Source organism: Aulostomus chinensis, chromosome 20, assembly GCF_037954235.1.
Source record: "Aulostomus chinensis isolate RoL2024-O1b breed Wild chromosome 20, RoL_Achi_v1.0, whole genome shotgun sequence".
NCBI lineage: Eukaryota > Metazoa > Chordata > Actinopteri > Syngnathiformes > Aulostomidae > Aulostomus > Aulostomus chinensis.
The window spans coordinates 19,439,258-19,454,272 of NC_141339.1; the positions used below are offsets into that span (position 1 = coordinate 19,439,258).

General features: G+C 44.3%; 1 protein-coding gene across 1 annotated transcript; it reads right to left on the reverse strand.

The window, feature by feature from the left end:
• Window positions 1-3,621: 3,621 nt before the first annotated feature.
• Window positions 3,622-14,979, reverse strand: vrtn (vertebrae development associated). Its single transcript, XM_086189141.1, has 9 exons — window positions 13,304-14,979; window positions 12,981-13,223; window positions 11,977-12,267; window positions 11,841-11,894; window positions 11,530-11,628; window positions 11,057-11,103; window positions 10,873-10,976; window positions 6,568-6,889; window positions 3,622-6,462 (listed from the first exon to the last, which is right to left on the reverse strand). The coding sequence occupies exons 1-9, from the start codon at window positions 13,359-13,361 to the stop codon at window positions 4,702-4,704; spliced, it is 2,979 nt and encodes a 992-aa protein (XP_086045267.1). The 5' UTR covers window positions 13,362-14,979; the 3' UTR covers window positions 3,622-4,701.
• Between the last annotated feature and the right edge of the window lie 36 nt (window positions 14,980-15,015).

Genomic DNA, 15,015 nt, shown 5'->3' on the forward strand with positions numbered 1-15,015 from the left:
TGTCCTAGCTCTGATTGCAATGACAGTGTTCCTGCTAAAAAGAAATAAGAATGGGACGGACATAGTGCACGTATGAGGGCACAATGACCTTGCTCATTGACCTTTGACCACCAAAATCTTCGCAGTTCATCCTCGAGTCCCAGTGGATGTTTGTGCCAAATGGCAGGAAATTCTTTTATAGCGTCTTGAAGATATTGATTCTGGCCTGACACACTAAAACGTAAAGCTTCCTCTCTGAAGCATAAAACAAATAATCTATGAAGACCCTGATTTATCTGACCTTTAACCTCCACCATCACCTGCAGGCTTGTAGTGCTGGTCACCACTGCAATCAGAGCTGCAATACCTGCTCTTGCTAATATGTTGACAATCCATCCTATCACTCCCTCTAATAGACTCTCGCTTTCTCTCTCCTCCTCTCCATTCATCATCAACAACAACACCCCAAAAAAAAGCCTCATGGAATTATTGATTCAGTACAATCAGAGAATGAAACAATTGAGGCAAGAAAAACAAGTCAGGGGTTTTAAGTTATTGATTTACTTGTCAGAGCAGGCCTCTGATCAGAAGCTGTGGTGTTTGAGTGTTTGCTTAGGCTACTTGCTGAGAGATGGGGGGGGGGGGGTTGGTTCTGCATCAACTACCAACCAAAAGTAAATCACTTTCAAGTAAATGTGAGAAACACTTGCTTGTTGTAATTGAAATCAGGTTGGCATTAACAAAATTCCTAGAAGCTTTCAGCACGATCATTAGCAAGGACATTATGCATACTTAAGAACAAAACTTGCTCGTGACTCATGGAAAATTCACACACACACACACACACACACACACACACACACACACACACACACACTATCACTGCTCATCTCCTCGACTGGCATGATCAATTCAAAGCCTCATTTCACGAGCAGACCTTGAGAGACATGAGTTCGCATCAACCTCATTTTTAAATCATCACATTGTCCATTTCTGAGTGTGCTTGTTCAAAATGAGCCAAATCTCCACATCATAAAATCCTGCTTCTGCTCATTAATGTGACAAGATGCTGAATTACTTTATCTGTGAAAGCGACGACGATTTAGATCGCGTGATGGATGAAACTCAAGCGGCTGACTTGTGTTTTTCAAGACAATTCAGATATGAACGTGTCAGGGTGGGTCTGAGATCTCCCTCTCCTTTTTTTTGCAGGGATTTAAAGCAGCTTGGATTTGAAACAACACATTAGCAGTGATGGGGGGGGGGGTGTTAAACATATTAGTCGTCCTCATGCCGTCTTGGTGAACAGACGTCACACCCACATAACCTTTATCTTCATAAATCTTTATCAATATCTTTATTATCTCTTTTTGAAACACAAGTATTAGAGAAAACACAATTTAGTCACCCTAAACTGCATTGTTGTCTGAGATAAAGTGTGTGAGCTTGAAGTGGGGCTGCTCACAGACGCGCCCCGGCGAAGAAATGTTTTAGGAAGTAAACTACTGCCACCTAGTGGACGAACAGCATAGTAAAATGGATGAAATAGACCGTGCTGCTATGGAAGAACTGGGAGAATGAAACATGTTACAGCCCAGTTTCACATTATTAATTGTGATGAGGAGTTTTAATCATCTAATATTGGAACTTGCCACCTGATTTCATTTTCTGTTATCCTGAAAATTGCTTCCTCACTTCTCCTCACCCTCCTCCAAGTTCCTCTCACCCTTCACTCCCCTCAGAGGGTAATTGGCAGCAAACTTCAAGCCTAAAAGAGTCCAACCCGTCCATTTTTGTTTACTGAGAAAATTGGGCATCCTTGAGATGCGTCTCTGCTTGAATGATCCGTCCTTATGCTAATCCTTGAAGACTTCAGCTCCCACCTTCCAACCCTCATTATTTTCACGCTATTTTTGAGATAAACAATGAAGAGTAGCTCAGCGCCAGTGAGATTTCCTTCTATCATACAGTAATGAAGATGGAGACAGCAAACAAACCCACAGGCAACAGGAAGAGCCAAAGACTTCATGATTGACTCGCTCACACCGGGGTCTGCTTCCTACCAAGATTCAAAGACAAGAATCCCGCTGAAAAAGACAACGCGTCAGTAATGATTTGTCACAGCTTCATGTTTGTTAAACAATTAACAGACATGGTGTCCAATCTTACATTTTCAGTTAGAGAGCATAACTTTTATTAAGTCTTTCACATCGTTATCAAATGATGAAAAAATTCCCCTCTGGATGCTTAAAATGCCTCAAAATATCATTGAGGTTTTGTTTTTTTTAAGTTGTGCCACTGTTTTTTTTTCTGTTTTTCCCCCCGACAAAGTGAAAAAAAATAAATAAAATGTATCGAATGACGTGATTATTTTCCGTGTTTCAGATTCTCTTATTCATCATGTCAGTAATTACTGAAAAGATCGATTTCATGCCCTATTTTTTTGTGCAGTGGCAGATTTTGAAACAAATGTTTCAAGTCTGTAACTCAGGATTAGCATGTGGTAAAGTCAGGATTTGAGGGGTTACAAGCCAAACTTGTCAAAATCAATATGAAAATCAACAGAAGGATGGAATCATCAAATATTCATTGCAGAAGAGGCGATCTAATTTTGTCTCCCTCCAAATGATCACGGTAATTAAACGCCAGGATTTAAAACACTATTCGTCTGATCGCTTGGACTCGTCCTAACTGATCTGAGGTCTGAGGAGGGTTTATTCTCTCAGCTTCTGTTTGGAGCCCAGCAGGTAAATAGAAGCAGGACTACAGATGAATATTCCTCAAAATCTCTACCAGAGCGGTCGCAGGTATCGCCTGATCAGAGCGCCGGTTTCAATGTTGAACAATTCAAGTTGAAATCAAAGGTCCCACCCCTCTCTCTCTCCCTCTCTCTGTCTCTGTCTGCCCTCCCCCAAAACTCTTGAATGTTCTTATCTCAAACACCTCCGTCCTCATGCATACAATTAACCCCTTCCCCCCTGTCTCTACCCTATGCCTCCTACTCTTGACCATTAACTTCATTAGCAAAAACACAATGGCTGGACAGAGAACAGACAAAGACTACAGAACCAGTCTCAAAGATCTGCTCTTGGCTTTGTTTGATTGGCTTTTTTGAGGTTTTTTGTTGTTGTTTTTTTTTGCAGTGCACATTTATCCATCTATCTGTTTACCTTACGAGTTTTGCCCAAAACGCGACCTTGGTCTGAAAAGTCTCCTGGGTCACACGTACTGGAAGACCTCTGCTACCATTCATGTGTCCAATTCATCCCGTAGGAGAATGACATCAAGTTGTAGCTGATGGGACGGAAGATAAGAGGCTCACCACTCAAATCCCACACAGAAAAACCAGAAGAAAAAACAGGCCACTCACTTGAGAAAGAAACCAGCTGATTCAGACTACATTTCACAGTTGCCTGACTTGATGTGGCGACTGAGTTTGAAGACTGCGGAGCTAAAAACAACAACAACAAAAAAAACAGCAAGTCAGAGATGGTCTGGGTGAAAAAACTGACATATATGAGCACCCATAACGAGGAAGCACCGCTTCTTCAGGTTAGAGACGCTAAAAAAAACAAAAAACAGCATTCCACTATTTTTAAACCGAAAAATGAAAGCAGATGTCGATGCTGGTGAATGGTTTATTGTTTTACATCTCTTCAGTACAGACTGCCTCGCCCCGAAGACGGCGCCAGTATCAATGCTTGCATCTAAAGACGTGTAATCGATCAGAAAATAAATACACTGAAAACACAAGAATCTGATATTACAGTTCTGCAAAATTCTGTGTGGAGTTTTTCACCTACTGGAAAAATGACCCAAAAAAAAGTAGCTTATAGAGGCTAAACATGATCCAAAATTGTAAAGGAAATAGGTAGTTTTGAAATGATCGTACAAAAAAATAAAATATCTTCATTCATAGCCAAAAATGCATGTAAACATTAAAAAAAAAAGATTATAATAAAAAAAAACCTGAGAAAATACATTCAGCAGTGTGACAGAAGCTACTTTAGTGCAAATAAAGAGGTTTTTTAAAAAAAAAAAAAAAAAAAGGTTATTAAAATACCAAAAAACAGAGGTGCACCAAGTGAACCTGTGAGGTTTGTACATTCAGTTACTCAAAGGCGGAAATACGGAAACTCGCTGGAGCCGCGTTTACAGAGTGAGCTCTCACGGGAGCTCCAAAGAAAAAACCGGCTGCGTTTTACATTCAGAGATCCAAAAAACAACCAAAAAAAAACAAAACAAAACCTCATGAAACCACCAAACGTCTTGCAGGGCGATAGCACATGCATCAACATAAAAAAAAAAAATGAGCATACATTTAAGCATTAACAATTATACTGAAATTAAAAAACAAAAACAAAGGTACAATGCTTAGCAGGGATGAAAAGACAGTGGAAAAGCAGCAGCTTCAAACCAAATGCCACTAAACAACGCTTTGAACTGCCTTTTGCCTGCAGGGCAACATGCAGGGTTTGATCAGACCCACAACTCAGTTTCTTTTCACACATGTGCAAATGTCCAGGAGGGAGGACTGAGCTGGGGTGGAGGGGTGGAGGGGTGGAGGGAAGGAAGGGGGGGGGTGGATTTGCAAGCTAAGCTCATGTACATCATAGTTTTGAGAACATGAATAATTCAGGTGTCGGTAGTACAGTAAGACCAGGGTGCAGCAGCACGCGACCAATGAGGAATTGTAGCCGTGCGGTTCTTCAATCTTCGGGTTTATCCATGAACCAGCGAGACGCCGTGATGCAAAGCTCGCTTCCACATGTAGTATGTGGAACGTGGAGTGAAGGGGAAATAACACCTGAATTCTTTAAATGTTGGGAAGGATTTCTCCTCAAATCGTTGCTGCAGGAACAGCTTGGCCTTGGCCTTGAAGTTGGCCAGAGCCACAACATCCATGGTGAACATCTGCTCGTCTACCGGTGTCGTGCCCTGGGTGGTGTGCTTTGAATGTGGGGCGTCGAAGGGGGACACACTTCTTAGATAGTTGGAACTCTCAACAAATGGGAGTATGTTGGGACCCTCCATCCTTCCCTCCGTGCGCTTGTTGTCTGTAGCCCTGCTGATCAGAACCGTGGGAACATTGTTCTCTGCACTCTGGGTGATCATCCTCTTCTTTTTGTTCTGACTGCTGCGCCACAGCCAGTAGAAACAAGGAGACATGGAGGGAAATTTGAGCTTGAACTTGGTCAGGGACAGTTTGGACTTCTGGATGTGAAGCTTCGCAGCATCCCTGAGTTGTTTTTTACTCATGTATGCCAGTTGAAAACTCCTGTGCTTTCGCCTGCAGATCCTCATCCTCGGCACGACTGGTTGGTTGCCATTAAGCTGGACAGGCGAGAGACTTTTTGGACTTTGGCTTTTGTCAGCATCCGAGCTGTCCTCACTGCTACCAGCACTGGCTTTATAGCCTCGGTTGAGCAACATTGCTTCTCTCCTCCAGTTGTAGTAAGTGGATCTGGAGATTCCGGGGAAGTTTCTTTTGAAGATCCTGAAGGGGAGGGAGGTGTTCATGGCGATACAATTCTGCAAACACCGCTTAGCTTCCTGCATATTAGCTACATTCTGGGCTCGTTCAAGATCCAGATTCCTAAGACTGAGGCCAAACATACTGGCCACGCTATCGTGCTGGTCCGGTTCATCCTCATTCTTGGCTTCGGGTGAAGACCAAGCCTCCTGCTCTGTGCTCTCTCCAGGACTTATCTCTCCTGTTGAAGACGGAGTGGAGAAGTTTCCTCCAGATTTCAGGAGCTCGTGTTTCCAGTTGTAGTACGATGACCTTGAGATTTCAGGGAAAAACTCTTTAAACTGCTGCAGGGGGATGAGCTTTCCCTCCAAGTAGCAAGCCTGCAGGAAGTACTTTGCCTCGTATCTGGCTGCCGACTTTTTGCAGTGCTCCTGCGTCTGCCTCTTCCAGCGGTAGAAGGTTCTCTTGGTGATGTTGTACTTGTCCTTCAGGCTGGGGTACGAGAACTGTGAGTCCTGGTTCAAAGGTTCCTCGTTCTTGACGGGCGAGGCCCTCTGCTCGCTTTCAGGACTTAAAGATGTGAGGTCACTCATCTGGACTACTGCAACAAAATTATTCGGTCTGAACAAAGACTCGGCCTGCAACTCACCGGACCACATGATGTGCATGGTCACCGGCTCAGAGTCTTTAGGCCAGGTCCTTGGACGTATGACTCGATTGAAATAGGGTCTGATCTTGAGGTTGAACATGGGGTAGATGGAGTAGATGTTAAACTGTAGGACGGACGACAAGGCGTAGACATGCCACATGTTGGCGTACGAGCCAGGGAAGCAGGAAGCGTTTACATCTGCGTCAAAAATAGCTTCCAAGACTGTAGCGGGCAAGTTGAGCATGTCCTCCGACTCCTCGGCGCACAGACTGAAGCGAACAGCCTGGAGCATCATTTTGGAATCAATCATCCCAGACAGGTAGTACCTCTTCCACAGCACCATTTCTACTACAGTCCTCACCTGTGGGGGGGGGGGGGGGGGGGGCAAAAACACATATCAATATTCCTAATCCACGGGATTCCAAAAAGAATATTTTCCACTCACTTCTAGATTATTTGTACTCACCTGCAGCTCCAGGCTTAGTCCAGTGCTCCCCGCTAAAAGCAAGCTGGCAGCGTCAAAGAGCAGGTTGCCGTTGCCTTTACAGTTCAGAGGCACAAGGTCTCCAGGGGCATCAGCTGGGTACAGGCCATGAGCTACGTCATCCACGCCTGCCCACTCAGGGAAATCCCGACAGGGGGTCCTGGGGAGCTGGAAAGGAGCGAGGACCTGCTCCACTTCCAGGGCTTTCCTGGTTAGGGCATCCAGGCCTGAGCTCTCTGTGGCCGCTTGGAGCTCAGCCAGAGCAGACAGCACGACCTCCTTCCTCTGAATCATACCTGTGGATCTGATGAAGGGGGCGGGGGGGGGGACACAGAGCAACATTCAGCCAGCGCAACACAAGACCAATGTTTAGAGCGGCTGGCTGGATTATAGAGACGATGGGGTCTGAATTAAAAATGTAACGCTTTTGCACTCTCACGCTTCCTTACTCCCAGCCCTTTTCTCTCTTCATCATTCATGAAAAACCTGGAAAAGAGTGGAATTGTTAAAAAAAGAAAAGAAAAGAAAAAAGCAATTTGTACGCCTGCAAAAACAGCGTTCAAAATGTTACAAAAACTACAGAAAAGTCCAGGGAATTACCTTCAAAAAAATAACAGAATAATAGCGTGGTTTAGTTAAGGCCTTCAGAGAAAACTCCATTTCGTTCGATGTGGTTGTATTGTATTAAACCACACAGCTTTTCATTCACTTCTGTTGAAAAGTGGACTGGTTAACTTAAACATGGATTAGAGTTTATTTTAATCATTTCATCTCCTCAAAGAAAGCCTGGGCTGAACCTGAAAACTACATCAGCACCTCGGTTGCCTGTAAATTTGGTTCTTAATCAAATTGAAGCAGAACTCAGTAGATTAAGTTGCAAATCCACTTTCTGTTGTTTTGTTTTGTGCAGCTGAAGGAGCTACACAGAAAAAACCTGACTCATCTTTCTGGACTAATTCAAAGTCTCTGGAGACCAACTGTTTGTTTTTGTAACTTCACTTGTTCGATACAAGCTTCCATCTTTAAATCCCGAACATCTACTTCCAAGACTACAAATCGCATATTAAACCGGTTCAAAACAAAACAAACCCGCCGTACCTGAACGTCCAGGGACTGAACCTGGTCTCAAGGGAAGTTTGCAGCAGAGGATCCCACAGCTGATGATCTTTCCCCGGGAGGTTTTCAATCCATTACGGGCACAGCAAGTCGAGTGTCCTGTCCTCAGATCGGCAGTCGAGGTTTAGAGGGACTGATCTGGAGTCACCTCTCTCTCTCTCTCTCTCTCTCTCTCTCTCTCTCTCTCTCTCTCTCTCTCTCTCTCTCTCCAGGAAATTGTCCATCGTCAATTCGCTTTTTTTTGTGTGTGTGTGTGTGTCTCTGCTTAGAGAAACACCCCCTCCCTCCTCCCCTGGCGGACTACAGCCAGGGTCAATTTCAATGTGAAGTGTTAACAAAAGCCAATGTGTCAGGAGCCTAAGAAGGCAGGGAAGGCCGCTAGGTTGGCAGGTATGGCTGCTCTGGAGTTCTGATTTCCTTTGTGGAGGACAGATGCCACAGGTCAACTAGTGAAATCATCCAGATTACAAAACTGCACACAAATGTGGAATCTCTGCTTGTTAAATTTATTGACGTTTCCACAGCAGAAAACTTTGGTAGAATCGTGTCTTTCTTCCGCTTTTGTGTCTTTCTTTTAAAGTTGGAGCCGTCCGTGTTTTATTTTGTGGATTAGAGCAGTTCTGTTCAGACTGGGTGTGGACACGAAGGCTCCTGAGCTCCAGGTTTGCTTCTTCCTCAGCTGTATCACTTTTAACACCTCCTCACTGCCTTTTGCAGGATTTCAGTAATCAAGGCCTTTTGTTCCACACACGCACACACAACAATCCCAGCGACTGTCTCCCAACCCCCCACACGGCCCCTACTGTAGCAGACCCCAACCCCACGGCCCTTTACACATACATACACTATCACACCAGGGGACGAGAGCATTTGGCCCCCACTGGTCTGTCCACTCCAGGCACGGGGCAGACAAGCCGGTGCCTGTTGAACTGAGGTTCAAGGCTTTGACCTGAAGCTTATCAGTGTTTGGACAATGTGAGCGTGGCCGTGGGGAGGGAGCTCAACACGCTCTGATGTCACAAGCTGAGATACTGCACGAACACCCACGTGTTAATGGGAAGGTAGAGGAACTTTAATAGTCATTGGAAAAGTCTTTAGGCAACATTTTGGATCAAACAGAGAAAGTTTATTACAGTCAATCATCAGCTGAACTTTGTTGGAAAGGTGAGAAGTAACCAAGTGCTGACTCTGCAGTAGAAGTACACTACTGTGTAAAAGTAAGAGTTCTTATCTTTACCCACGCAGAAGTAAAACAGTGGGAACTTTGAAAAGTACTCAGAGTAAAACTTTGCCCCTCTTGAAGCACATTCGTCGCCCGTTTGCGTGTGAGTGACGCGCCCGTGAGGGTCCGACATGATCTGGAAGTTGATGTACGTGTTGTCAGGTGAGGGTTGAGGGCAGCTGATCTGCACATCGCCAGACGAAGGGATGCAAAATAAAACCATGGATGATTCCGCTCCGTTGCGTTAAAACCAAAAAATTCGTTATGAAAATCTGTACGGATTGAAAATGCAAACATTTAAAGTCACGTAGAAAACCACTTCTGAGTGTACTTGAAGACCTTACTGCTTAAATACGCTGAGCAGCACCAGATGTACTCAGTTTCAGGGAAATGCGATGTACTTTCATACAGTGTGTAGTATTTGAATCCCACTCTCTGGCCGTCATGTAGATTTTAATGCTGACTGCAGGGAGATGACGTCTACTTCAGAGTCCCCGAGAAAAAAAAAACTCAGATCCAGACTCTACTTGTAATCGCCTGTGTCGGTTTGGATTCTTATCTGCAGCCGTGTCCCTTTTCTCTTGTCAAGTTTTTTTTTTTTTTTTTTTTGTGTCTTCAACCCCCTCAGACTCTTTGCTGTAGCCTGTCACACACCTATCACACACCTTAGGTGTGTAGATGAGTTGTGCCGCACTGCACTGTGAACACAGTAGTGGGCTGGCTGAAAGCATTTAAAATGCAAATAGGGCAACACTGGGAGCGGCTCCGGCAGTCTCTCACCTGCTGAGCGTGGAGGAACATTCCACCTCCCTGAGAGGAGCTCCAGGTGTGTCTGCTATATTCCTACATGTATGTACGCTCCTATGTGTCCAAGAGCAGAAAGTCCAGCCAGAGTCAGGCAGCCATAGTTCAGCCTCCCCAAACAGCTGCGCGTACCCCCTCAGAGCCCCAGTGTTCTCTGCAGTGAAAGAAAGATCCTTCTGGGCTGCAGGATGCAGGATTATAAGATACTGTTTAGGTTGGGGTTTTTTTTGGGGGGGGGGGGTGTCAAAAGTCTCCAGTAAGTGTGTGTCAGAACTGTTTTCACATGTTTGTTGTGTCAGTTGTACTGTGAGCCCTGTTCCCTGGGCCAAGCTTCATTAAATGTCTCCTCGCTTTCACTTCACCACCGTCTCAAGGGTTCAGCAAATTTCCACAGCACTTGTGAGTGTGTGTGTGTGTGTGTGTGTGTATTACAGCGTATGTGTGACTGTGCGTGTACTAGCAGGGAAAAGAAATACGAGCTGAGGACCAAAGCCAAGTGAAATTTGGTCCGTCAGCACAAGCGAAACCTCAGGTTCCTCCCTGAAATGAAAGTCCAGCGTTTCAGCTGCGGTGCCTGGCCAAGCGACCCTCCACACCGAATACAAATACACCGGCAAAAATATACCACTTCACGAAACAATGGCATTAAAAGTACTCACGACCGATGGAGTATTTTCTGCAGCCGTTTCAACAGCGGAATCTCATTTCATCATGTTCTCGACCTTGATGTCAATCCTTAAAGAGCGTGAACACACTCATCCATATTCCACCGGCGAAAGGCCACGCGGGTCACGTTTAAATGCAACACTTCTCCTGCAGGCTGACCATGTTCCTTTTATTACACACTTCTCCACAGATACATTGTTCACATCTTAAACGAAGACAATTTGAAGTGAGACTCGGTAAATTCTGCAGAAGAGATCGGTGACGTGAATGCGATTTATATACCCAGTTCAGAGAAATTAGATGTCGTCAAACGTGGGAAGCCGAGTGACACGTGTAGAGGTAGCTATTCAAAACAGGAAACATCTGACACGTTAAATAAAAGAGGAGATAACCTGTCAGGTTATTTACCTTCGTAGCAGTATGACACAAATTTCAAACTGAAGCTCATATACGCAATTTCAGCAGCAGACTATTTGTACTGCACGCAGGCGTATTCAGTTGGCTCCCACCCATGGACACACACTCCATCAGAGCCTTCGGGGAGGACAATGTCTGCGTAGATGACATCGTCTGCATTCATAACCTAGAGACACACAAGCACTTTAATTAACTATCACAGCAGAACATTCAGTTTTCTATGCGCCTGAAAGAAGATGAACTTACATTGTCGTCACCGAACGTGTAACAGGATTCGTCAGGCATCTGCTCGTCTAAAATAAGAATATGAATTCACACTGTTGCACAAAATACAAAAACTCATCCTAAAAGAGGTGTTTCTGTTGAGAAAAGTGTTGATTTCTGTGTTTTCAAGCTTTAAAAAAATAGTCCGAACGGGATGGATTTGTCATATTCAAGCAACGCTCCACCCTAAGAGTCTCTTTGTGAATGAGCTCAAGACACCATGCGGGTGAAGGAGTGCTTCAGAGAATGGATGTGATGCTCATGTCATGACTCTTGTAGTTTTTACAAAGTAACTTCCATCATGCTGGAAACCGAAAAACAAGAACTTGTAGGACATTAGCACATCTCCCCTCAGTGATTGCTTCAAAGAACACGAAGAACCGTTGTGCAAGGCAGCATGCGCTGAGGGTGAACACGCAACACTTTCCAAGGAAGTAGACATCCAGAGAACTCACTTGTTTTTCTTCTTTTAACAACAAACAGCGCGACCATCGCCGTCAACGCCGCGCATGCCAGCACCCCCACCGTCACACCAACTGTGTGATTGCTGCCTCCTGAAAATGCAAATGAGAGTTATGCTTGTATAGTTGAAACAAATCAAAGAAGGCTCTCAACACGAAGCTAAGTTGTAAGTTTGCCAACCAGCTAGCATCCAGCTAGTCTCTTATCCAACACCACTTTGAACCTCACAAGGAAGTCGTGATTCGCTGCAGTGCAAAGGAGCAACGGCCACGAGCGGAAGTTTGCCAGAAACATAGTGCCACACCTTGAGATTTAGGATTCTCCTCCACGATGATGCCTCTTCCCTTCCCTTTACGAGCTACGAGGTAAAGAACAGTTAGCTGCCGCCCTTAGCATTCAGTACCAGGAACTCTTCCAGCTGGCATCAGTAATATTCAGACCTGGAACTCTGACTTGCAGGTCCGCTGAGGTCTGGACGTTTCCATCTATTGTGGCCTGGCACCTATATGTCTCGGTTCCAGGACTTTGAAGGATGAGAGTCAGCATTATGTCGCAAGGAGAATTCTTTTTTATCTGATGCTGTGAGTCTTCTTGTATCCGCACACCGGCTGCATCCACCCACGTCAAGGTGACGTATTTCTGTTGCCACGCTAAACATTGTTTCGACTTGGCTAAGTATACACACTGCAGCGACGTTGCTTTACCGGGTATAAGGGTTAACACTGGGGCATCTGAAAGAAAACAAAACACTTTGATTGCACAAGTCTCCCATTTTCTGTTAAATATTCATCATGTTGAAATGCAAGTCTTGTCTTGCAAGTCCAGCTCCAGTCTCAGGTTTTCAGTGGGTAAGTTGAAGTCAAGTGTGCAGTCTGGCTGTTTTTCCCTCCTTTCTGCAAATTGAATTGCAATATCATTTCCCACAATTCTGTGGGTCTCTCAGTCTGATGTGAGCCAGCATGTGATGGCGCAGGAACGTGGCTGAATTACAGTCATGATTACAAAGCCAACACTGGAAAATACTCATCATTTAAAAAGAGCTGCTAACGTATCAAAAGAATGTCCCACAAAAAGCCAGCTAAGCTAACGCTTAACACGTTTGCTAACCTCAACGTTAGCTTGAATATTGTCGAGAGATTTACCAATCAGTTGTACTTTCAGCATGGCGGGGATTTTGTTTGGTTTTTTGATTTAAATTTCATTGCCAAAAATGATGACAATTGGCCCGAGTGTGTTGTTGCAGCTCGCTGTGGTTTCGTCACCCCAGTACCTGCCGTGGCGCGTGTCAGGTGAGAGCATTCAGCTCATCAGATCGTTCCTTAATGTTACAGCACGGAACAGAGATCGTTCATGAGTCAGATCTCAAGTTTTTTTGAGGACGCGTTCAAGTCCTGTGAGTTAGATTCTATGTAAAAACCCACAGCAGAAATCTCCCAGTACTCACTTTCAGGCGTGAAGGCGTCCGGCTCTTGTCGACAGCGATAGCGTCCAACGTCCTCCACTGAGAGATCGCTGATTGTCATACTACATTGTTCACCCTCATTTTGTGATTTTACTGTCTGGATCTCTCCGTTGCTGACCAGGGTAACATACCTTATCATCCCTCTCATGTTGAGTTCCCATAGATGAAAGCAGACCAAGTCTTTACATTTAAATGTAATATCAAAGCTCAGTTGTCCATTTACAACTGCAAACAGAAGATAAGTGTCAAGACTTTACAGTATGTTCAACAAAAGTGAGCTGAGGTCGCGTTAATGCTCCTCTTACCTGCTGTAACGAGAGGAAGCACCAGCAGCCTCATCACAATGTGAGTGGCCTCGACCATCCTGTGTGCAAATCCGTGAACTGTGAAAACGCACACTTGAGGTTGACTCTCATTGCTATCAACATATTAGCCAACAAGAATGTGGCTTCCTGCCTTTGCCAACATCCTCGACCTGCTTTTGGTCGAAGTCTGCCTGTCTGTAGGTTTCCTTGAAATGTGTTAAAATTGCAAGGAAAGCAGAGATTTATCGCTCCTATTAGCATTCTTGTTATTCAGCAATCGGCCTTTTGACAAATGCGCTGGGATCCGTTGATGGCGGCGGGCCATGTTTTTCTGCCGATTTGGAACAAAAACGGGTGTTTCATGAATTTGTAATATTACAGTACCAGCTGAGTAGCTTTTGTGTTCAGCAGTTTTTTTTAAAAGCAGCTTTCTATACTTGGATAACCCCCTTTTTATTGTCATGTGAACACTAAAACAAAAAACATAGAATTTCAACCAAATTCCAAATAAAAACCTGCGGGTTTGAGGTATCCTCATTGGCCTTGATACACTGGAGATAAATGTGGTTTATGTTTGAGTACATGTGATTGAAAAATTACATTTAAAATCAGTGGAGGTTTGATTCACCGGTTCATCAGTGGGGTGTAGTTACCGCTATGTGCCAGGAGATGGCGCCTAAACCGAATCTCTCAATGAACCAAAGGCTACAACATGATTTTTTCTCCTGACATGTGATGTGGCTTGGGATTTCATCACATTTTTTCTAATCATCCCAAAACATTAAGTGTTGCCTCCCATCAATGGTCGATTGTAACTGAGAATAGGAACGTTTTTCATCATCAGTCACACAAATAAATTGTTTATGGGTCCATAATTGGATTTGTCACTTGCTCGCTTGGTAACTTGAACCTGAACAGTATCGTCAGTGTGTGCTGGTTCCACCTTCATGGCGAAAGGCCTAGCTGGTGTAGCAGATATTAGATACATATTTGTGGGACGGAAATTTTCACGCCCATTTAAAACTATCACAAGTAAAAGTAATAAGAATAGAGCTGAAGAAGGGCAAAGCGGTCAGTGTGTTGACCTTTCGCCTGAGTGCTTGTTCCCACCTCATTTAATGGTCACAACTGAGCAGTATGTTTTTCAACTGCTCTTCCATTAACACAACAAAAACAAGGAATGGTCAACATATTTTGTTGGACGCATTTTTTTTTTTTAAAGATGTGAAACAACGTCTCAGGCCAGTGGTAACACAAGTAACCGGTGAGTAGCCACCTAAATGTATTCTGAAGTTAAAATCTGACGAAAAACAAAAGCAATATGTTTCAGGTTGTCTTTGACTATCACAGGTACTGTTCATCTGTTTGGTGCAGAGTCAGAGAAGTCTGGAGTCTGAGGGTCTGGGGCCCGAGGGTCTGGGGTCTGAGGGTCTGGGGCCTGAGGGTAATAGCTTTCCAGTCGTGGTCAGTTTTGACTGGAACTCCACAGGTGTACACAAAACACAATAAAACTGTTGATTAGCTATTTAATGTTCAGGTATGTGTGGAGTTCATGTGGCCTTGAGGTCATTAGATCTAAAACACAGTATTTCTGGTCTGAAAAGTTGTAAATTTGTCAGTTTTGACCAGAAAAGTAGAATTACTGTACTGAATGACACTGAATGTATAACTGTGTACTCCAAGAATGCTGTAGTACAAGAAACAGTGTTGTA